The 25,771-nt window shown below is 37.9% G+C and overlaps 1 protein-coding gene across 1 annotated transcript in view; it reads left to right on the forward strand.

Annotated features, from left to right (window-relative positions):
* The window catches only part of ST8SIA4 (ST8 alpha-N-acetyl-neuraminide alpha-2,8-sialyltransferase 4), a 64,425-nt gene extending 40,979 nt beyond the window's left edge, over positions 1–23,446 (forward strand). Inside the window, exon 5 of the mRNA XM_050912858.1 lies at positions 22,583–23,446. Within this exon, the coding sequence (XP_050768815.1) occupies positions 22,583–22,859 (277 nt within the window). The 3' untranslated portion in view covers positions 22,860–23,446. The remainder of the gene's footprint in view (positions 1–22,582) is intronic.
* The last annotated feature ends 2,325 nt before the right edge of the window (positions 23,447–25,771 follow it).

Genomic DNA, 25,771 nt, shown 5'->3' on the forward strand with positions numbered 1-25,771 from the left:
CGGTATAAATGTGGGCACACTCACCAGAAGTGTTGGCAGAGAGGAAGTAGTGGGTGTATCAGAGTCATACTGAAACCAACAGGTGGCACAGCTTATGCTTATATCAAAATCTTTAGCTTCAGATGAAACATAACATACAGAAGGGCTAAGAGGGCAGTATCCTCCTGTTTGTTCCAGGCTGCTCTTACAATGTAGAATTCATCTGTGGGCTTTGCAAACTGTTTGAAAGATTGATGTTTGGCATGAACTTTCCAGATGAGGCATGTCTCACCTTTCGTCTGTAAGGGACAGAGTATAGAAGAAGATGCAACAGAGAGAAGATAGATTACAGAACATAGCTCTCAATGACAAGAAGCTTTCAGAAAATAATCTCAGTGTTTCTTTTTATCTTCCTTTGCAGAGCTACCAGTCATTTTAAAATCACTAAAGCAAAACCCTGAGGGCTGATAAAGACAGGATCGAGGAGGGAACCCCTCCCTCAATGCTGCAGTGTGTTTTCTCTAAACAGTGAGGCACACACGCCTGCACCAGCTGGGAAGCTGCATGGCTGCATGAAACCTGACAAACATAGCTGTGAGCCGTGCTGTGGAGACTGTGTGCTGAGGAGATGGTGCAGCGTGGCTGGCTGTAGGGGATTGCTGTAGGCTGGCACGGGCAACAAAATGCAGGGCTTGACTTGTAGACCACTGATGGCAGTTGGGATTTCTGCCTGCAAGGGGTTTGTTGCGGGTTTTCATAGAGGAATTGATTGGCTGTATTTTGTGAGTTTCTCTGAGTCCCCAGGGATGTTTCACAGTGGGAGCAGATCCATAGAGATGGCACTGGCTGGCTGTGGAGTCAATTCGAACGTGAACTGAATGAATTCTGGGGAGGGAGGACGGGTTTGAGAGGATATGGGTAGAGGAAGATTTGGCTCACGCATTTGGAAATCTCAACTCTCTGATGTTGTTAGTAGTGAACATCTGTCCTTTTCCTGCTGAATCCATTTAGAGAACAGTAGGCTCCTCACTGATAAGGGTAATGCAGAAAGGCTGTTGTGGAGTGCAAGCCTGTGATCTCCTGGTTTTAACTCATGAGATTGCTAAGCCATTGTTGTTATTTTGGTACGATGATCATCCTCTGAAACAGAGGCGAAAAAAGAAGAGGAAATCTGTCTTTCTGGTTTTGTTTTCAATTTCTATAAACTTGTTTGTAATATGCAAAGCAAGTTCGAGGCATGAAATATCTGGGAAATGTGCCAATATGTAAACACCCTTCATTTCTATAACATTGATGACTTGAAGTTGAGTAGCTTGAATTCAGACTGAAGATCTCACTTCAAATTACTGTTGATTACATGGCTGATGGTAACTTAGTAATATACCATGACTTTTAGCATAATAGTAAGTAAGTAACAATAAGACAGTTCAGTTTTTGCTTAAAGGTTTTAATCAAGAAAGTGACAAGTTTTTCCTTTCCTTTTAAAAGAATTTATTAAAATGCATTTACACAGCCTTTTTTTCTTTTTTTTTTTAATTGTAATCTTACAGTTTAGTGAACTGGCTAGCTGATTTGTTTTGGGATTGTCATAATTCCTTTTTTTCTTTATTTGATTTATAGCAGCAGTAATAATAGTAGACACCTACCTGCTGGATGCCTCTATTGATACATTTTAAAGTGCATGAAACCCACAGAAAGAAAATAAAACAAGTTATACAATGGAGGGGACACATCTCTAAATTTTGGGGGGAAATACTAGCCAATCATGACAAAGTCTTTTGTTGTATTTCTCTATACTCCTTTCTGAATTACGTAGTAGAAAAGAGAAATTGATATAGAAGGCTGTCATATCAGCAAATGTTGGAGGAAAACAGACTAAAGATGGGAAATCTTTCTGGAGGAAAAACATTCGTTAATCTCCTTACTTGAAAACCACAGGAATTTCTGTTGGGAAATTATTGCTTGTACAATCAGTAGTGGGATCTGCAGCCTTTCACATAGATATCATATATTTCTTTCAGACCAAGTGTAGCACTGACCGAAAAAATTTTTTTCTTGGTCTGTTGCATGTCCTTTTGAAACCAGTTTGTGGGCTTGGCAGAATTCCAGTCACATCTTATTGCTGCTAATTGGCATTTTGGTTGGCATTGTTTGCAGTGAAGCTAGAGCTTAATAGGATGTGAAAAGTGAGCAACAGTTATTCTTTAAAGGCGCTGGTCCTTTGGCATGGCAGCTTGTGGACTCCTGTGTATTGTTCAAGGGTGCTTTTCATATTTAATGGACTTTGTAAGGCAATCTCTCACTTTTGAGCTCTACATTAAGTTGTGATGCAGCAAATTGTTTCTGTTCAATCACGTTCTTCAACACATGCTTGCACATGCTTCAGTTAATGCTTTTTAACTGTTAAGGGGTTTGTGTAATCTTGATCCTAAGGAGTAACTTCTGCCTCCTTATTTTACTCAAGTAGTTTACTTTTATTTGTATGAAGCCTGGCTGTTCTGGTTGGTTAATTCAGTGACAGCTGTGGGATTTATTATGGCAAAATCAATAGATTTTATATCTGATTAATCTGCTTTGGTTCATTGCATTGATCAAATCTAAGGGCCTGTAATGGATATTTTATATAATAATCTCTAAAAGGGAGACTTCAGATTATGTTGATTAAATCAAAAGAAGTCAGATTTTCTTCTATATAATTGAAGTTAGTCTAGTAACAGCATTGAACATGTTGTTTTACTGTATCTATCCAGAGTTGGTGTTGGACATGATTGACTTCAGCCTTCAAGGGGAGTTGCCACAAGCTGAAAGCAATTTTAACCTGTTTATCAGTCCAATGAGCAAAGACCATCCTGAACATACTCTCAAGTTCACAGGCTACATTTTCCAACATCAGTTTCAGTATCAGTGCCATTAATGAAACACTCTATGGTACAGGGCGTAGTCTTCATCCTGGGATCATCTTTATAATTTTCCCCCTATTGCAGGGACACAGAATATAATATTCCACAGCAGGGAGCAGAATGTCCCATAGTTGTGTCTTTGTCTTTTTTAGGGTAAATATAACAGTTGATATAAGATGTTAGAAAATGGTGTCTCAAGAATAAAGACCTGTGGAATAGATGTTTTGGGGAACAAATAAATTATTCCAGGGTTTTCTGAAGTGACAGAGACAGAATTTAACAATTCAAGTAGGTCCTTCCATTATTGTGTTCCTAATTCCTTAATATACGTAGTGGACACACTGCATTTTATTCTTATTCCTCATATATTTGTTTTTTTAATTTGATGAACATGACAGCATTTGCATTGTTTTGAAAAGAGAGAAAATTAGTTCAGATTTTTTCTGTTACAGAAATATGTTTACTGGGCATTAGCATAAGAACAAATATTCACATCAGTAGGAAAGACTAGATCTAATGGTGAAAGCTAGAATTAGTGCAAGTTATTAACTATAATTACACCACTCCAGTAACATTCTGCTGCAATTTTCATAGGAAAAATGCTAATCAATTGTAAGCTGTAGTAATGCTTTCATAAAATATTAAGAATTCCATCAGTTTTTGAAATGTGTGTTTTATAAATTTAAACCAAACTTACCTATGTTTTTCAAAGCACTTAGCAATGTCCGCCAGTCAGTCTGCTGCATATTACTATTATTATAACTTTGCATTAAGACTACATTGTTCTTTTTCCCTTACTAGCCCTTAGCTGAATTGTTATCTTTGTTCAAACAGAGATTTTTCCCTGTTCTTAACTTGACATGGCTTTGCCAGAGAAGCATTGGCTGATGTGGTTGAAGAGTCTTGTCCAATCAGTCCCACTCTTGTATTGTTACAAACCAAATTCCTTTTCCACTCCATTTGCCCATGTTTGACATGGGAGATAGCTTTGCATGTGGTAATTTTTAATGAACATTTTGTCATGCCCTCACCAATCCCCAGGAAAAGTCAGGACCCCAGAGCACAGTTTGACAAAGCACGTAAGTTCAAGATTAACATGAACATGTGCTTATGTTGTATTATATATTATTTCAGTGACATGGATATGTATTATTTCAATTGAAACTAAATTTAAAATTACTTAACGTCTCTCGTAGGTGAAATATAATCTGTAATTGCTATCATGTAATAGATATTTAATAGTCATGCAATAGGAAAATTATAATTTTGCATTTATTAGAGGATTCATCATTACTGAGCAGGACATGGGTCAAATTCATTTCTTGGCTGCGGTATCTTTGCTGACCCAAGCCATTATCAAGGTTTCCTACCAAGGAACTGCTTCAGTAGCCTTTCTGAGGCTTGAATAGCTACTCTGAGACATATAAATAAAGGCTCTTTCAGGAAAGGAATATGGCTGGTAGAAAGCAGGCTGCTTATTTATCACTCTGCCTAATCTCTGCCTGTTAAAATTGCCCCTGTGGGCCAGGTGAAATCGGATGCACTCTTGGGTTCTGATTTCTCAGTTTTAGCTCCAGCAATAGGAGAGGTCCCAGTGTGGGCTTGTGTCTCTGCCCTTCAGCTGGAGGCTGACCTCTGGTATCAACTCTGCTGATGCCACAGACCAAACTTCTGCCTAGAAAGCTAGCCCGCCATCACAGTTGGTCTGGATCAACTCTTAGGTCCATGAAATGTGCCAGCAGCAGGGAGCAGCAGTGCTCTCTTGTGCTACCCCTGAATGGGAAGAGAGCCCCAGAAGATGAGTGGAGGGGAAAGGAAGGTTTTCCAGCAGTGGTTACTGCTCAGGGCAGAGCTTTTCCTTTAGTGGAGGAGGGAGTTCTACTTCAAAAACAGACACAGCACGATTGTGAGTCAAACTATAAGCTTAGGCTATAAGTGTCCTAAAAACTTGAAAATCTCAGCAAAGTAAAATATATCTTCTATGACTGCCTTGTCATTTTGCTGTTAGGAAATGCTGTTTTTTCTGTACACTACACATTTTCTTTTGTCTGTCACTTTTCCATACTTTCACTCTCTGTTTTGCCTTATTTCCCCCACCTCTACATACGATTCTGTGTGTGAAAGAGTTTGGTAGGTAGTCTTATTTTACTGAATAGAAAATTAGTTGTGAAGGCAAAGGTAGTTCCTTCTCTAAAACCAATAAAATATTCTTGTGCCCTCTCCAATCTGATCACGATTTTTCTCTTCCTCCCATTCATCCTTTTGCTTCATCACTTCTGTTTAATCCAAACTAATGCCAATACTCTTTTTAGAGAAGGAAATAAGTAATATTTACAATATATATGAGAGGGAAAAAAGCAATTGACTCCCCCTAAAACATACTTATATTTCTAGCCCCATTTACTTAAAATGCAATTACTTTCTTGTGCTTACTTTTATAACTGTTTTGTTAGGATTGGGCCTAGTGTGCTTTCCAGAATGGAAATCCAACACTACTTTCCCTGCCACAGTTCTTCATTTGCACTGTCAGTGTGCTTAACTTTTGTAAGCGTTATTTGCTTGTGTTGAATGGTTGATTGGGGAAATGGAGACGTAGTGGTGCTCCAATCTTTAGTCTCTAAAGATTTGTGTAGAAGTCTGATTTGGTTAACCCGTTACAATGAGTTTAGAGGTGTTTACATATTCCCTAGTGTATGTTTAACCACAAAGGAAAACTGCACAGCTCAGCACTACTTAAAGTCACTGGCCTGAAGAAGTGTGTTCATCTGGAATAGCAAAGACACGCTCTAACTGAAGCACATTAGCACAACTGTGTAAGCAAAGCAGCACAGCGCCTTTCTCCCATTATGCTTTGCATATTCTCTGGTCATGAGCATTAGCATTAACTCAAATTCTCTGAATGTATTGCTGTCTCCAGTCATGAGTGACAGAGGACTGTTGCTATTATCACTAGCTATTATGTATGTCTGTAAGACTATACAATAGAAGCATCTTTCCAGTCAACAAACTGTCTCGCTCAGAAAAGCTTTGCTGGGTATTTTGCACCTTCCCCCTTGGTCATAAAAGACAGCCAGATAGTGAAAGCTTGGACCTTAACACAAAGCTGCAGAGCGTAGAAAGGATTGAGCTGAACTGTCTTCTAGATTATACACAGACTAATTGTTTATGAAGTTCCAACCAGGTATTTCTTTCCAAATGTGTTGCAGGAAATTGGGAGATACTTGTGTAACAGACAGTATAGCATTAATGAAAAAGTGTCATGAGGAAAGATTCGTGTTAGATTATGTGGATGAAACCCAAGCCCTACTGAAACAAATCAGAGTACACTTACGAACTTCCATATAATTGAGATTGCACCTTTTGCTCTAACCTGGCCTTTATAGGGTTAGCATTTGGAGCAGGAATAAAGTTGAGAAGAAAGAAAAAACTTGCTAAATTAGTACATTGACAAGTCATGGAAAAGTTTCGAATGGGAACATCATTGATCAGTTCATAGCTGTGCTTTGTAGCTATAGACATAGGAAAATAGTTTCTCTTCTGTGAATTCATGCAGAAGGAATGAAACAAAGGAAAAAAGAGGACTATCAAATTATGGCAAATAGTTGCTTGGGTTTGGTATTGAACTTGTCGGTTCTATGTTTTTTCCTAGTTAATCAAATGCTTTTTCTTTTGTGCTGTTTTCTCATCATTGCTACTGTACCTTGCTACAGACATTTGTTTTGTATTAGCTTAGATCTGACTATTTATGAACTGTCTAAACACATCTCCCATCTTCCATTTCAAATCCTCATAAATTCACATACATGCTTTTTGATCACCATTTTTACACCTAAGGGTCACTCTGTTCAAGTGTTCTCCATAATTTTTTAAGGTTTTATCTTAGCCCTTAATGTTTCCACATGTTTAAACAGTTCCATGGGGCAAGAGTAAAATATATGAAAAAATAGTCTTCTTAACTATTAGCAGTGTAAGGGGGAAAAAAAGCCCATTAATGCCAGCAGCTTTTAACCGAAGTATAATAAAAAATAATTTACTTGATGCAGATTCTGTCTATATTAATCAAAAATAGATTGATTTGAACTTACAGACTGATGCATTGACTTTTATCTTGTAAGTGTGAAGGTAGTTAATTCATTTATAATGTGTGTGGGAGGAGTAAAACAAAAAGAAATTGATGCAATTTTATTATTTATCACTGGTGGGTTTAGTTTATGGCCACAAATTGAAAAAAAAATACTTTTTTTGAGCAGGTCAGAATTTGTTAAACTGAAGGAAACATTAGCATATCTTCATATCTCTGTATATAAGCTGGCAATATATGCTTGCAGCCCAGAAAGCCAATCGTATCCTGGGCTGCATAAAAAGAAGCGTGGCAAGCAGGTTGAGGGAAATGATTCTTTCCCTCTACTCCGCTCTCATGAGACCCCACCTGGAGTACTGCATCCAGCTCTGGAGTCCCCAGTACAAGAAAGACGTGGACCTGTTGGAGCAGCTCCAGAGGAGAGCCATGAAAATGGTCAGAGGGCTGGAACACCTCTCCTATGAAGACAGGCTGAGAGAGTTGGGGTTGTTCAGCCTGGAGAAGAGAAGGCTCCAGGGAGACCTTATTGCAGCCTTTCAATATATAAAGGGGGCTTATAAGAAAGATGGAGAGAGACTTTTTACCAAGGCCTGTAGAGAGAGGACAAGAGGCAATGGTTTTGAACTGAAAGAAGGTAGGTTTAGATTGGACAGAAGGAAGAAATGTTTTATGATGAAGGTGGTGAGACACTGGAACAGGTTGCCCAGAGAAGTTGTGGATGCCTTATCCCTAGAAGTGTTCAGGGTCAGGTTGGATGGGGCTTTGAGCAACCTGATCTAGTGAAAGATGTCCCAGCTCATGGCAGGAGTTGGACTAGATGATCTTTGAAGGTCCCTCCCAACCCAAACGATTCTGTGATTCTGTAATTCATAGAATTCTGTATTTTTCCCCATTATCTGTATTGCAGGAATATGTTATTGTCTAAGTATGTCACAGAAATAAGGTAGACATGGAACGCCTCACTGAGAGATATATCTCTTTCCACCAGACCACAGGAAGGAGCTGATTTGCCAGAAAGGAAAACTTTTTCTCCAGAAGTTTATCTATTGGTTTTCTTAGCCTGTAAAATGTACTCTAGGTCTATTTTACTGCACCTTTGCTATGTACTTGTGTGCACATCTAGTGCACCTGTGATCCCTAAATAAATTATTTATAACTGACTTCTTTTAAAATGAAGATGTGTTTCACTCTTAAAAATGGTTTTATGTATGAGTTGAGGGAGCAACGCTTTTCAGCAGAGGCAAGTACTGTGCTAGAATGGGTGTCGGCTGATTACTTCCATGACTCTGAAGCAAGGATGAGTGTTTAAGTACAACAAAGACTAACCACGTTTACTGTCAAAGGTTCAGCGCTCTTTTTGGTGTAAATGGATTCCTAAGGGCTTAAATGACTTCAAAAAATAAATTTGTGGATATTCTTTGTGATTTTCAGTAGCTACATAAGTAGCCTCTACTGTCCCTTCTCTCCTGTAGTGTGATATATCACAAAGAATATTTCTAACTACCCAAGCCGCAGATCAGTGTTTCCAAGGTGTTTTGAGAGTTGGAGGAAGAGAACAGTCTGGGCAAACTCAGCATGCTTGGAGCAGCAGGGAACACTGACTGGTGGGGGGGGGGTACAGAAATCATGACTTGTTACAGAAGTAACAAGTGCAGATAGAGCTCTGATGGTGCGGCCTGAGACAGTGAGTCATTTCTGTGCCTTAAAAGTCACAATGAAAAGAGAAGTGATTGAAGTGACTTCCTAGAAGCTTGAACACTTTGAAAAAGGAGGAGGTGAAAGGAGCTGTGGAAGGCCCCGTTCAGGTGTTTCTGTGAGAATGCTGAGCAGTTAAGCACAGCCTGAAGACTAAGGTGTCCCGTAGGTGTCAGCAAAAGCTTTGCTCAGCAAACTTATTTTAAAAGTTGTCATGAATGTGACTTGCATTGTGACAAAAGCATGAAAATAAAGTAAAATAAAGTAAGAGAAGATGCATCTTCCCTCACTGCTGAAAAAATATTGTGTGGCTAATCGTAGATGACAGTGAATAAATGATCTGGAAGACCAATGATAAGCAGGAAAAAAAGCCCTTCTACCAAAAATAAATAACAAAAGTGACCTTGGCTTCTGGAAGCTATTAAGGGAATGTTGAATAGACCAAAGCTTAGGACCTGGGGAATTCTAATACAGGTTCTCAGATGCAGAAAAGAACTTGGTAAGTAGGTCTTAAAAATAGTATGTCAACATTAGAGGATGTGCATGCATTCCAGCCTACCCAGTAACGCTATGAGAAGATGGTTATTGTGAAGTGAATAGAGGAAATGTGGACATGATGATCCTCCTACCAGTACTTAGTTTGGACTAGATCAAGCCCAGTCTGTTAATAATAGCATTTTGTTATAAACAGTTTCATTCTGCAAGCTTCTCTAATGATCTTTATTTCCAACCTTGTTCTGCACTTAAGATAATCTTTATCACAATACCTTTAAAATGTCCTTGTTCCATTGCTTTGATTTTGGTCTTCATTGTCCTTCAAAATAAGCAGCTGTTTCCAAGAGGAAACATCGAAACATCTGCATTGAAACGGCTATTTCACTGTCTCACATACAAGCACACACATGCACACTATTACTCCTTTTTTGTCTTTTTCTCCGTTATTTACTTACTTTGTTCTTCATAATGACAACCAAAGCATGGCAATGGCAAGTCAGGTCTAGCTATTGTGCTAACATCAGATTTGCAGTCATTCTTTCCTGATGAATGTCTGAATTTCCAGTCTATGCTACCAGGCAAGGGTTGGCACCTTTTCTCATGATCTCCACTCTTGACAGATATGTAGTCTCTGATGAGAATCAAGGAGCATCACTTTCAGTATTAAAAAAAAGTGCCGTTGGTTTTTTCAAGTACAGTAGGCCAGTTTTAGTAAGAGACCTCAAAGAATTGCTTAAACATGCTAATTGCAGTCTTCAGGAAATATCTTGGAGACTGTACCTGTGTTGTGGTTTAACCCCAGCCAGCAGCTAAGCACCATGCAGCCACTCCCTCACTCCCTGCCTGCTCCCAGTGGGATGGGGAGGAGAATCGGGAAAGAAGGTAAAACTCGTGGGTTGAGATAAGAATGGTTTAATAACTAAAGTAAAATATAATACTAACAATAATAATAATAATGAAATATAATAATAGTAATGAAAACGAATATAACAAAAAAATAAGAGGGGGGAAGAAAAAAGGAAAAAAATAGTGATGCACAATGCAATTGTTCAGCACCCACTGACCGATGCCCCAGCAGCGATCTGCCCCTCCCGGCCAGCTCCCCCTGTTTATATACTGAGCATGACATTCCATGGTACGGAATATCCCTTTGGCTAGTTCGGGTCAGCTGCCCTGGCTATGCTCCCTCCCACCTTCTTGTACACCTGCTTGCTGGCAGAGCATGGGAAACTGAAAAGTCCTTAACTTAGGATAAGCACTACCTAGCAACAACTAGAACATCAGCGTGTTATCAACATTATTCTCACACTAAATCCAAAAAACAACACTGTACCAGCTACTCAGAAGAGAATTAACTCTACCCCAGTCAAAACCAGGACAATCTGTTACATTTTAAGTCAGTAGTTGTCATTTTTTAAGTAAATGTCCTGATCATTCTCTTTTACTGTTCTTTATGTCATGGAAGGGTCTTAAAGCATATGATTTTCAGATTAAAATAAACTGGGTCATTCCTGTGGCTCACCAAGTATGCCCTAACTCAGCCTGCAGTGAAAAAAAACTGTAATGGGTATGGTGTGGACATCCTGTACTCAGCACCATCTGTCTTACAGAGCAACTCCTAATGGTCGCCACTGCTTGCTAATGTAGTCCTAGTCACTGACTCCAGGGGGAGCAAAAATCCAGGTAACTTTCTTTGGGAACATTTTAAGTACTCCTTTGCCCTGCCCACTCTGCTTTTGAGTGGTGGTACAACTGTGGAGCATTGCAAGGCAGATAAAATTCTAAAAAACAATTTTCTACCTTGCATTGTAATATTGATTATGTTACAGAAGTAAATATAATAAGTGGTAAAGACAGAACGGTTCCCCCACCCTGAAAAAAAGAAAGCAAGCCTAAGTCTATGCTTCCATAGTTATGATCGATTTTAAGGATGGATTCTGGTATAAGGCATTCTGAGACCATGTGATTTGGCAGAAACTGCTGACTAAAAAATGTTAAGATTTTTGGTACAGGACAATATTCTGTAATTTTACTTTTGCAAATGTTTAAACTCACTTAGCTTTTTTTAATGTTTGACACTGAAGTATTTATCCGTCTGCTAGTATCTGACTTGAGAGACATTCTCTGTATATCAAGGAATACTCACATAAGAGTTTAAACTATTTTGTCAAGAAATCTCTTCTAGGAAGCTAATTGCCATAGCATTTTCAGACTGAAGTCAGTTCAAAACATTTGACAGACCAGTAGCATGTAAATAACACTCAAATTCATAGTGAATCAGTTTCCTCATGTGTAATCTCCTTGGCAATCCCATGTTCCTTTATCGTTAAACAAGTTATTTCTGAACACAGTCACATCAGTGTGTAAGTCAATTTAGGCACTTGAAGTTACTTGTACGTGTACCTTCACTAATATTGTCCCAAAATCAATATGTATTTTCAAAAGGGCTATTGAGGTACATGCAAAATAGATTTATAAGTGCAGTAATTTTGCTCTCAGAGTACCTCTACTCAGCTAGTGTCAAAATGATGTTAATGATAGTATCTCTATGAATTGCCAGATAAGTTATATTGCCAGTTTGATCATTAGTATATTGCTCATGGAATGAAAACTACTAATTTTCAATCACACTTTGGCTGTCTTTTGAAAAAAGACATCACTTTCTTTGATGTGTTTAGCATTTTGGAAGCTGCATCAATTATCTTTTCACAGAAGCGCTTGGAGACATTTCTTCTTAGTCCTATGTGTAAATTACTATTGCAAAAGAAAATATGTACAGGCCTGGGCTAGTATCTCTGCATTCCTGTTGCTTTCACTTAGCCTAAAGATTGAAATTTAACATAAGATGTTACTTTACCATCTGGTTCTTTATGGACCTTCTGGAAAAGGTTAGTACACTATTACTATTTACACTGATGGCAACTATTCTCATCAGTGAAATCTAAAGTGAACTAGCTGTTAAATCATTGTTTTCTTTCCCGCATACAGTCTTTTTCAACATAATTTCCATTACTTTTTAAAAATATACATAGATAAGTATTCGAACTGTTTCTGTGGGTTAATTGCAGAATTAATTGGATCATGTTGTCTTGAATAGCAATAAATGTGTACTGTTTATTGCTTAAATTTGAGTTCATTTTAATTTCTGTTTTGTTCTGTAAGGTTTGCAACTCCTGTTGCTTGAAGTCTGTTCTGTGGGGGTTTACTACTCGCTGCTGGAACAAACCAAGTGAGGCTCAACTTCTTAAACAAGGAGGGTGTTTCTAATAGAAACCTTGACATTTCTTTGAAATTTTAGAGCATCTTCTAGAAAGTTTTTCCTTTTTGACAAAGAGTCACTGCTCTGCTTACTCTAGTAGGTTTTGAATGGCTTAAATCCATCTGGGTACATAGGCATTAACCAATTTCACAGATACAGCGTACTTCATAATAGCATGAAAATAAAGGACCATTTACCAAAGTTTGGTGGCTAAGTGAAGACGATCCAGCGTCAGCTGAAATACATTGTGTACAAGCAGGTTTGCGTACAGGCATAAGTGTTTAGGGAAACAGCTTGGATTTTTCTAAAATTTAGAATTTTGGTCATACAGTTTAACTTCTGTTCATGTTCTGGAATGGCTTGGTCATGACAGCAGTGAGCAGGGTGCCAGCTACTTCATTGCTAAGCTTTGCAGAGGTGTGGACAGCGTGACCTTCTCACAGCCTTGTAAGAAGAGCTTGGTCTTGTAGGCATGCTCTGAGGAGGCCCTGGGCCTGTGAAAAATAAGTTTTCACACAGATGCACTGCTATTTTCTTCCAGAAGTTACTTAAGCAGATGGGAGATGATGGCTCTTATTCTCCTTTTGTACTGCAGCGCAGGGTACACAGCACCTGCAAAGGCTTAAACTTGCCTCCTCCCCCATCTGACCAGATTGAGGTCCATGTTTTCTGCAGTCACGCTCTGCCTCATATCTGTTGGGGGCTTTTCTGGGGAAAGGGATGTCATCTGTCTGTCCTGCTGGAATGCTTCTACTTTAAAATCAAAAAATATGTGGGCAATTTTGAAAGCCCTTGTTTATAAAGGAAGAATCAAGGACTCTGCAGCATGGGCATTTTATATTTTGAAACTAATGATGGTTTTACATAAAAAACTGTTGTCATTGGTTCATCAAGGATTGAAGTGTGGGTCTTTTCCTTTGGGTGAATGCTTTTATCAAATGGTTAAAGAGGTTTATTCATCCTGTGATTTCGTTCTAAACTTAGGTCAATAATTTCTTGGTTTAGATGAAAACTAAAGGAGCTAGTGTGGGTTCAAATGAAAGTATTCTGATAGCTTGGAAATATTGCAGAAGTGGAGCAGAAGTCGAGAGATGTTCCCAGTCTTAAATGTATCCTGTTAATTAGTCCTGAAGGCTTTCTCTTTCATACATAGGCCTTACTGCCCCATCCTTACAAATATTATATAGGGCATGTGGCTTATGGCTGTGGTGGATTCCAGTTGTTAAATCAGAATCTTTTTATGTATGAGAAAAAAAGTTCATAGGCTTAAGTGGTCGTAACTTTAGCAAGTGTTTCTTAATTCACTGGCAACAGAAGGGCAAAGTTATGCTATATTTTGATACTTCTTTATTCTTAGCAGAGCCTTTTCCTATTGAGGTGATTTTCCAAAAGTTGATTAAGGCAGCTTTGGGAGCAGATCATGCTAGAGCAATGGTGCAAAGCAGAATAGTCTCCTACACCAGGGAAGCTGAACCATTTTATTTTAAGACAGATAAAAGTGAGTTTTAATATATTCTTAATTATTTTGCCATAGCCAGTAAAGACTATGCTCACAGTGGTTAAAATTCTCTGCAATGGCGGCGACGCTGAATGGCAGCCTGCTGGCCATGCTCTCATTTAGCTGTGGCAATGCAAGGTATGTAACATGACTACATTCACCATTGATATCACTAGTCTTTCTTTCTCTTTCTAAGGAATATTGCCAGACAGAGTCCAATCTCTCAAGTGGTCCTTGAAATCTGCTTTATAAGCAAGAATTTGAATTTACTTGACAGTATAAGATGAAGGGGTAAAGGAAAAAAAAACCAAACAAAAAACAACCCTTAACATTAAAGTAGTGAATTAAGTTTGCTAAAAAGCAAATGACAATTCTGGGGAGTGTTTCAGCTCTTCATAAAGTGCATTGTTCCTTTTAATGAAATGGGTTTTGTGTATGCTATTTCAAAATATTGTGCATTGAAAACTGTAAAGTAGATCTTACACAAACAGCAGTGTTTCTGTACTGGCTGTCATACTCTCAGTGTTATTGTTCACACTTTCACGCTCTAGATTCCTTGTGCAGCCTCGTGCCCAAGGCATATCTCAGTAAGAAAAGGACGAATAATGCATTTTTAATTAACACATTCACATAAATTGAGAGGGTCAGTTGAAGGGCTGTTCATATCATTGATGTGATTAATCCCACTGAAGACATGAAAGCACAAGCAAAGGCTTTATTCTTTCTGAGTTTGAGGAAGTTATTTTAGCTAACACCTTCTAGAGAAAGAAGACGTTGGGTCTGAGAACATAAAAGTGGCTGTTTAAGTAGATCCCTCTCCAGCCTGTGGTCTTACTGGTGCCAGGTGCCAACACAGAGGCTTAGAAGAAAAGTTAGAGGAAATGTCAAGCATTTACCCTGTGATATGTCCTCCCGTGGCCAGCAGCCTGGCAAACCCATGAGAAGGGGCTTCATCTGCATCGCTGTGTTTTTGAACTTTAACAATTTGTATCTTTTTAGTCAGTTGTCCGTTGTCATCCAAAACATCCTGTTGCAATGAATTCCACTGTTCAATGGCATGCTGTATGAAAAAGTACTTTCCTGTGTTTAAAAGACCTACCACTGAATAACTCCACTGGGTCCATAGTTTTTATGTTACAGTGCTTGTGTTAAAGTAGTAATTAAATCCCATTTGCCTTCTTTACACGCTACATAATTTTGGAGCTTTCTGCAATATCCCCACTTAGTTGTCTCTTTTTCAAGCTACTCTGTTTACTCTCTCATACAGAAGTTGCTTTATTCTTCTGATAGCCTATGTGGCTTTTCTCTGTGTCTTGTCCTGTTCTACAGTATTTTTTGAGAGAGTGTAATCAAGACAATATACATCCTCTAGCTTCTCCCACTGACAGACACTCTGCAGTAACACTGAAATGTTTTGTCTTCTTTCTCACAATCTTTTTCCCTACCTTCTTATTAATGCTAATATTTTAACTTTTCAAATATCATGTAAGATTTCTCAGAAAGCTCTTCTAAAAAATATTCTCTCTGTGTAATGGCTGTAGAAGGAACAGAATTTCAGTGACAGGCAAGTGTGTATGAGTGGGTTTACTTGGAGATCAACTTGCCACTCGATGAACAGACCTTGGTATATAATCTTTGAGAGCTATTCAGGGTTATAACATGTGTATTTCCTCAGATTCAGTCCTGTCCAGAGAAAGGAGTTAAAAATCTGTTGAAATATACACAACTAGATTCTGATCTCATTTATACTTAGAAATCCTATGGAATTTGTAGATATGACAAATAAAGATGTTAAGTATGCTAAATTATCTGATATTTGAATGTAGCCCATCGTATCAGGTTTTTGTTGTCTCAGGTGACACATATCATTTTGAGTACAGCCTTGGGAAAGCACCTCTCATGTTTTAGTCTAGCCAGAAGTCATCTATTCCACAGTAGCAGGGTAAAAAATTGTCATGTGAATTCCTCAGTATCCATTTAATGTAATGATGATTGGCATCAATTGTTGCATATATTAGTCATTGTAATAGAGTCTTGTCAGAAGATCATTTTAACATGAACTATTTTTAAAACAGATGTCTATGTTTTTATGTGTTTATATGAATTTAATTTTTGTCAATAGCTGCAAGAAGTCACTATCTGGTAGCAACATGCTATTCAATTAACGTTTCTTCTGCAATCATGCTGATAGTAGTACATTCCATTTTTATAAATGTAAAGGTATCTTGCTAGATACAGGAGCAAGTCTGGTGTTCTTGACTATAGGTTAAACTATAGGTGATATCTTGATCTGGCAGAAACAAGTTCAGTACTTTTAAAGGCCAAAATATTAGAGGTTCCGTCAACACTAAGACAAATGTAAGCGTCAAAGCAATCTTTTAACAGTGATTGTGGATGTAAAAAATTGATGTATCTCATATTCATCAGGGCACTTTTACATCTTTAATTGCTTTTCTCACAATTTTCAAGTGTAGAAGGAATTTTTCCACTTGTACTCCTTTCCTTCATGGTTTCTGTCATTTTTCCAGATCATTACAAATCATATCAATTTACTGCTGACACAGGGCTTAAGACCAATGTACAGTACAGCTCATTTGTAACTTGTAACTTGTAACTCTTTCAGAGCCCAGTGGCGAAGAATTGGTTACAACTATTGAATTGTTGTACCAGTGATTGGAGGCAATCATTTTGCCAGAAAGTTACTCCTGATCAAAGAAGGAATGTTTTATATTATATTCTGCTTACACTGTTTTTCATTTGGTTTCACTTTATTTCAAATTTCTTTCATGCAAGGTTGAGTTCAATAGTTTGAGGTCAGCTGAGGTTAAGAAAAGATGAATGTTTGTGAGGATTGAAAGACACAGTAAAATGTTAAAATAGAAATATACTCAAATGTATATTTGGAAGTCCAAACCTCAAGCAGACTGAGAGTTTGTTGCCATCAACAGAAACAAATTCTTAAATTGTTACTTTCCAATGTAATCCCATTGATTCTGATGGAGGTACAGCAAGTGCGGGACTGGAGGTTGCTGGCAGAGAGAAGTTTTCTGGTTTCTGCTTCTTTACTTGGAGTGGAAAGCCTTCTTGCAGCTCCTGGGATGGCAAGAATTGGCATGCAAATACCTCAAATTACAAACATGTTACAATAAAGCTATCTGTAGTTTGCCCTGTTGACTTGTATGCAGTTTATGACCAGTTCTAACCTCCACATGCATCTCTGAAGAAATACCACCTTAAGAGTTTTTGCCAGCCTTCGCAGGCAATTCTCTGCATAACTTACATTTCCTGTTTGTTAAATTGTATCATATGTTTTTTCTCAAATCTGTCAGGCTTATTTTGTATTTTCAGTCTTATCCTCTACTTTCCACCCATGGTATGTGCAACTTTCTATTGATGGAGAACTAATGATGGCTACTGATTATAGTTTTCAAACCAGTTTTTCTCCTAGATAGTAGGAAACTGTAATATTTTACTACAAAGTCATGGTTTTTAGCTTGTTTATGGTAGTATGAAAATAAGCTTCTACAAGAAATGTCAAAATCTTTTCACTTCTAACAGTAGCAATTTGTTGTCAGTGTGAGTAAGAACAGAACATTATTTTACCTGACAAAGATAAGTCCCTTTTAAAAGGGACTTGCTTCATGAAGAGACAGTTGTACTCTTTAACTAAATTTAGCTGGTGAAATAACTGAGCATTTTATAAATGTCCTATACTTTGTATATGAGGGGAGAGCACTGGATGTCATATATCTCAGTGACAGCAAGTCTTTCGGCACTGTGTCCCACAATATTCTTGCATCCAAGTTAGGATATTGTGGTCTGGATGACTGGAAAACTAGATGGGTCAAAGTCTAGCTGGATGATTGGGCTGGACTCATAGGTCAACAGGAGCCTTATGAAATTCAGCAAGGACAAATGTGGAGTCCTGCACCTGGGAAGGGGTAACCCTTGCAGCAGTACAGGCCAGGAGCTGACTGAGTGGCTGGGGTCAGCTCTGCTGGAAGGAACCTGGGCATCTTGGCAGGCAGCAAGAGCACAAGTCATCAGTGCTCCTTGGCAGCAAAGGGCCAAAAACATCTAGGGCTGTATTGATAGAAGCCTAGTTGGTCAAGTGAGGAAAGTGATCACCCCCTTCTACTCAGCACTTCTTAGACCACATCTGGAGCACTGTGCCCAATTTTGGGCCCCCTAATACAGGAAAGATATTGGCCAACTGCAGCAAGTTGAGCTGGGGGCTACAGAGGTGTTGGGCTGGAGTGCAGGCCCTGTCAGCAGTGGCTGAGGGACCCTATTTGAGAAGGAGGTTGGACTAGAGATCTGCTGACATCCCTTCCAACCTGAATGATCCTGTGATTCTGGTAAAAGTCATTACTGAGATGTTTAGTTTTTATACCCATGTCTCAATTTAAAATCAAATCATTTTACCTAACAAATAAGTCTTTCTCCTTTACCCTAGTTTTTATTATTATCTTAGTAGAGATAAAGAAGTCTCTTTGCCAAAAATTACATTTTTGCATACAGAATATTAGAACATGCAAGTCTTTTTTTCATGGTGTGGAACTTCATGTAAGAACTAGGTTTTGGTAAGATAATAGCATTAAAAAGGAAAGAAAAAACATTTTCTTTATGCCTAAAGCATCAGAAAGTATTAAAATAATGCTGGCACAAATCCATTATTGACAATACTTACCTCCAGTCTTAACAGAAATACTGAAAGATGTTTTTGATTATTTTCACTTTTATATGTAACATACAGTGAAACATGCAGGAGATCACTGTTCAAATTTTAAAATCACGTGAAATCTCTTTGAAGTATGTATGCCCAGTAAAGAGAAAGGATTGTAGAAGAGATCCATATTGGACTGGATGAAAGAGGTCTAAGGTGTGTGGCCATGATTTACTACATAATATGTCTGAGGCAGGTAACAATGTTTTGGAGGCAAAGATGCTTGGATTTGGGATGAGGAGCTGAGGTGAAAATAGACAGGATGATATCAGAAGAAAGGAATAGGAGCAGAAGGGCATAGTTAGAAGAACCAGTACCTGCTTGAGCATACCTTCTTTTCATGGGAGAGTTTTAGCAGTCCCCTGCTATCAGCAGGGTGTCCTTTAATCTTATGGTGTATTGTGCTATTTTTAGTTAACCTGGTGCAATCCTGATAGTTACTAAGTGTAATTTTATAAAAATCAAATACATGAACCTGTCTAAATTAACTAAGTATTGAACTGGCCTTCCTTTCATTTTAGATAGTTCAACATACTCTCTATTCTTGCATGTTTTTTTTTCATGTTTAGTGGTGCTGTGTTTTTCCCTTACCACTGGAGATTTATTTATAACTTCTGAGTATTAAGCTGAAAGTCATGATATATTGCCAGTGTCTTTACTAAGTTACCATCAGGCATGTAATTAAAAGTAATTTGAAGTGAGATCTGTTTGAATTCAAGCTACTCAACTTCAAGTCATCAGTGTTATAGAAATGTAGTGTGCTTACAGATTGACACATTTTGATAAATTCAGTAGTCTGCTTTACAGCATGGCCCCACAAAGGAGTTGTTTTAGCACAGCTGTCAAAAGAATAAGTGACTGGAGCACCGTAGTGGTGCACTGTGTGACTGCAGCCTTCCGCTTATGGGCTTAATAGTGATGCTTAAATAGCAGACTCCATTTTCTAACACGGCAAGATGCACCTATTCCTTTGTCAATTAAACTTATTTCTCTATCCAGACTGAAAATCAGGAATTGGTCATGGGTGAAGATCTGGAGATTAGTTATGAGAAACAAGAGATTCTCTTTTGGATCTGTTGTAAGTTGCTTCCCTCACATTGTAAGCTTAGTTATACAGAAAATGAGTGCATCCCAGATAAATAGGTAAGAACGGTATCTTTAGCCTTAAAACTGAAATTATAACAAAACTCCAGAAACTGAAAGCAGGTACAAAAATGCTTATTGGTTAAAGCATTTACAACATCAATCAATCTCTAAAAATCAGCCTTAACTAAGTTTCATACTAGAGTAGCTACTCGAGTGACTAAGAAGATGACATATATATTTCAGGACCAAAATCACAAAGACTACCTACACCACACAACCAATTTTATCAATTCAGGCAGAGGTTGGGAGCCACAGATTTGCAGAGATCAAATGATCTGCACAAAGCTTCAGCCTGGAGCACTGAATGCCTCTTAACTGATTCATTCATTACATTACTTGTGGTTTTTTTCATCTGAAGTAGAATTGATCCCAAGTTGAAAATTTTGATAGTAAGTATAGCAAGTACCATATTTTGAGTACAGAGTTTGGATACCTTTTCCATTTTTAAGAGAAACCAAACAGCTGAACTTCCCTTTTATATGATGTCTGAATATGACAAGCAGAAGAAAAGATTTTCTTTTATATTCTAAAATTGTGAGAGGCTCTTTATTACATCTTATTCCTTCATTACATACTTATTCCTGTACAGAAACTCTTAAGTAAGAAGTTGTAGTGTCCTTTTCAAATAATTTAGATTCAGCTGTTTACTATTAATTTCATTCTCTGCCATGATCATCCTGTTCCTGGAAGGGTGAAATTCATCTGCGATGATAGCAGTTGTGCCCTGTAGTACTAGATGCATCAGGTTTGATTGCTGTTTGGCTAGAGACACTTATGTAGATGGCTGACTGTATGTGATTAGAGTGAGCAGCAACTTTTGAAGAGACAAATACCAGTTTCTACAAAAATGAAATAATTAGCTTTGACTTTTAATCTGTTTTGCTCTATCTGTGATATGAAGTGCCAAAAGTAGTCAGATTTGTTTCTTCAATAACTTTTCTATAAGGAAACGTAAAAAAAAAATCTTCTAGAATTGAAGTCTCTCCTTTGGCTTGTCTTGTTTTAAAATGCTGCAGTTTCTCAGAGTAGGAAGCAAACTACTTAGCATCTTATCTCAGAAACCTCTGTCTGAAGGTTAACCTCAGGTTTATGAAAACAATGAAAAAATTATATGCAATACGTTTGTCATTTGTACATGTAACCATTCCCCATTGCATTTGCTTCATAAATACCTTTTTACCATCCTGTTTTTTACAGCCAAGCAAAATTCTGTTGGCTTTGGAGAAGCACTCACTCAGCCTAGAACTGCTTTCTGCTTGCAGAGTCCTTCAGCTTTCAAAAAAGAAACTGAGTATAATGCAAAAAAATTTATCTTTCACATGCATATGTATCTGTGATTCAAAGACATCAGCCTTTAGGCCCTATGTTTTTGGCAAAGAGTGAAACTGAAAAGGCCAGTTTCAATGGGATGGTTATTTTTAATGTTGCACAGCATCTGATGCTTTTAAGACACTTTAAGCTTTGATTAAAGACATATTTTTGCTATCCTGTCTGATAGTGGTGGGTGGAGTGTTCCTCCTTCTACACCACTAAATGCCTTTAAAGCAATCTGGTTTTATACTCAGAGTTGCAACCTTATTGTAACCCTGTTTAACATAAAGCTAACTCTGGTCTGATGAGGCTTATCTCCCTTGACACCCTGTCTAGGCTATGGTAGAAACAATTCACAGCCTACAACTAACAAACAATATAGTGATAGAATGCAATGATCCAGGTTTGTGTGGTAACACTATGTAACGACTTGCTTACATACTTTACTTGGCAGCCACTCGTTCCCACAGTTTGACCAGTACAACTGTGTGTGTGGCTGCTGTTTATCTGAACCAGCAGAATGACCAGGTTTAAGTTTCTAAATACCCTTTTTTATTTCTATAAAGTACTAACAAACTTTACATTGAATCAGGCTTGGGAGAAGCATGTTACCAGTAATAGGCTGGCACTATTTTAATGAAGTTTTATTTTTAAAGATTGAGGATGTAAAACAATGTTGGTGGCAGATTTTGAAGGTACCAATGTGAGCTACGTGCTGGAATCCAGTTCAGTTCCCATGTTCCTTCTGCACTTACCCACCATTTGCCTCTTTGAAAACTCTCTGCAGCTTTTAAACCCACAACCAGATAGTTGTTACTGGCTCAGGAAAACTGTCCCATAGCTTCAGTTGGATCTGTGAACCGTTGAATACAAAACAAAACCTTTTTAAAATTATTAGTGTGAGATTTTGCTTTTCTGGAGGCTGCCATTAGCAACCAGGAAGCTTTATGTACTTAATCACAAGCAAAGTAATTAAAGCTTCACTTCTGTTTACTTCTGAAAGTTACATTCTTAACCTGTTATGTTTATTATTTCCATTTACTTTCTATTTAGACAAGCAATCTGTGAAGTAATCACTAGGCCAATCAAATACTCAATGTAGGGCTGACTTGATGAGGTGAATTGGATACTGCAAGAGGTCAAAGCTTATAGCAAGAGACTGTTCCCTGATCTGGCTGAGGAGGTTAACTGCAGTTTTCTAGCATTTGCAGGCATCATGACTTCTTGTTAGGGTTAAAGTCTGAACTAAGAACCTTAGTTAGCCAGCTTTTCTTCAGTACTGTGTTAAGTAAGATCTCACTTCTCCTCTTCTAGGTGGAATAAAGGTGTGCCAAAACAGTGTCATCATTTATGATCTCAGTTTAGAGAGAAGAAGGAAACATTTAATTTCTTATAGTGTAAAATGAATGCATGATAGATAAAATAAGTTTACGGGATTTATTCACATGGAGTTGTATGAGAGTTTCTTAATGTACTTTTTCTTTCTTTGCAGCTATTGGCTGACAAACAAGGTCCACATTAAACGACCCAGCACTGGTCTCCTCATGTATACGCTTGCCACCAGATTTTGTGATGAAATTCACCTGTATGGATTTTGGCCATTCCCAAAGGATTTACATGGAAAACCAGTCAAGTATCATTATTATGATGATCTGAAGTATCGGTACTTTTCTAATGCCAGTCCTCATAGGATGCCATTAGAGTTTAAAACGTTGTATGTATTACATAACAGAGGAGCACTTAAATTAACAACAGGGAAATGCATATAGCAATAAAGCACATGTAAAGTACAATAAGAAGTACAGAATACACACTTCATCATAAAGATGTTGTGGAATGGCAATGGGATCCCAGTGAGGATATGTTTCAATACCCACTAAGCCATCAGAAAAAGGAATTTTATCAGAAGTACATAACCAGCTATTATACCTGTAAAGTGCTATATAACTAAGCTATCTTGACTGCAAGCGTTCAAGTAAGTGCCACTTTCACTAAGAACAAAGCTTGAATGTATACTCAGTAGTGTTTACAGGATTCAGTGACACATTCATCATGAATTAAAGAAGAAAAATATAGCCTGCTTACTGCTGACTTGCCACTGTGGTCAGACAGCCCACAGAAGAAATCCCCAGTGGATGGAATATTTTCTTGAGCAAATAAAGCAGGCTTTGGCAGAAAAGATCATGATGGAATTGAGCAGAGAAAGTGAAGTCCATAAGATCAAACAAATCAGTAAATGCCTTCAGTCAAAGGACTGTTTCTGATCTTGTATTATAACCTCAGCTTTTGTTGCTGTTTTTCTTACTGCTGTTGGTTGGGTTTTGTTGCTTTTACGTATTGGAGCCCTTAAAGGATTTTGAGGATGTTATCAGTAATTAAAAGTATATATCTCACGGAATTGTGTTAGGAAAAAAATTCGTGAGGGTGGAGGGAAACATCAGATATTTTATCAATTGTTATTGTGTTGTATCCTGCTGTCACACAACCCTTAACGTCCCAATTGTTTTTCTAGCTACCGCTGTCAATACCCACTACATGGAAATACTCAGAGGTCATTTTGATCCATTTTTAAAGAGAAGTTTTTCTGTTGTGTTCAGATTTGAACACATACGAGAAGGTGCCCATATTTTCGGTACCAAAGATTACTCTTATACACATTTTTTCCTTTCCTTGAAGAAATGGTATGGATTTAGTATGATATTTCTTTGCTGTTGAAGGGAACATATTCTTTATGTTATTAAATTTTTGAATTAAGCGTCTCAAAGCAAAGCCTCTTTACTGACTTTGCACATAGAATTTCATTCTTCAGAAAAATCTGCAGGAGTAAAGAAATTATTTCATACATTCAAATATGTATATATGTACACAATTTTTATTCCTGATTGAAAGGAAAACACAAAGTCTAAAGGAACTCAGGTGACATTGGAACACGTCTAAAGAAAAAAAAAGACCTAGCCAATTAAATGGAAAAGAACTGTAGATCAAACAGTTCTTTTAGAACTTAAATTTCTAATGGTGTTGGGTGATATCTCTCTGTAATATACCTCTTTTCTATCAGCTTGATGTTCTGATGTGTAATTGACTGAAATAACACAGAGCTGCATTTTCTCACAGTGATTTTTCTAAGCATCATTCTTGTTTTTCCACACAACCAAGCATTCTTTCACTCTCTTCTTTCAAAAAAGAGAACAAGAAATTACAGGAGGGTAGGAGAGGGTGGAGTGTCAGTACAGCATATACTAAGATACAAAACCTGTCTGCATATGGTATGTTTTAGCACTAATGAAGCAGGTAAATGAAGAACACCATGGTTCCACAATTTTCATGTCAGGCTTGGCTAAGGAGGAGGCATGCAGATACAATGTATGGGTATTTTCCTGTTATGTTTTCAGCTCTACATTAGGTCCTCATCTCCAAATATGATATTCGGTGTATCTTGAATTTTGAACTAGCTTGAGCACTTTCATATGTAGCACAACACTCACAAATATTTACTAGCTAAAAGTGCCATTTATTACCCATTTTTCCTCTTAAGTTCACATGTATTTCATCATGCATGACTAGAGGTCTGTGATTATGCAAATCTAGTAGCTAAATTACTGCCTTGCAGACAGTTTTGCCAAAAGTTGATGGGAAATAGAAAGTCATTCTTCTATATCTAAGACGCAGTAGCATCTTTCCTTATTCACCAGTCTCCTACCCGGGACAGTTTACTTTGGCTGTATGCTAAGGTTTGGGATGTGGTCCTAACATGATCACCACTGAAACCAAGGCATCACGAGGAACTAAACAGCAATACAGACTGGAATATGTTTAATTTGTTGTTAATAAGCCAGAGGGTGTTATTTGTACACTGTGTAAACTTGCAGTTTAAGACAAGGTTATTTCCTTGATGAAAGGTGGGCGTATTCCTGTTCTTTCTGTTAGGGTTTTGCTGCTGTTCATCTTTTAAAACATATTTTATATACATTGACAGAATTTCTGTTGAGATAAAGAATTCACAGCTGCCAGTCTCACAGAAGCTCAGAGAAGCATCTCTTTAGCTTTATCTTTTCTTCTGGGAATGTCTTTTCTTCTCTCTAGTGTCAGGCCATCAACAAAAAGGGAATTCAAGTAGACTAAAATATTAACTGACAGGTGATTTTTTTTCACCTCAGGGAAGGTTTTGATACACCAATTGATTATTTCTCTGAGAGCAAAGTAGACAGAGACACTCTAATTCCTATGGTAGTTAAAAAAAAAATTACTTGTGTAACTGAGTGAGTGAAAACAATAAGACGTAAATAGGAAGACAGATGAGAAAGTTTGCCTTTAGAAGTCAGCAGATGAAGAAGAATTTGGCCTGAGCCTGTTTTGCAAGCTTCACATTTGGTTGTCTGTGAGTGAAGTTCACTTTAGTACACAAGCCACAGAGTCCAATTCTTTACCATATCACGAAATCTGATAGAACAGGGCAAGGTTTCTCCAACTTGGTTTGGCACAACACATGACAGTAGCACCTACTGCCAAGACAACAGAGTTTGACCATACCTTCTCAAAACTGGGCCTTAACCTCATCTCCTGCAGGCTTTCCACCTTCAATACTGCACACTTCTGGCACCATGAGCCATGGTCTCACAGCTCTCTACCGTCATCCACACTCATCCTTCTCATAGCACCCTCCCCTGAAACTGGCACCCAG

The sequence above is a fragment of the Gymnogyps californianus genome, chromosome Z (genome assembly GCF_018139145.2).
Source record: "Gymnogyps californianus isolate 813 chromosome Z, ASM1813914v2, whole genome shotgun sequence".
Taxonomy (NCBI): Eukaryota; Metazoa; Chordata; class Aves; order Accipitriformes; family Cathartidae; genus Gymnogyps; species Gymnogyps californianus.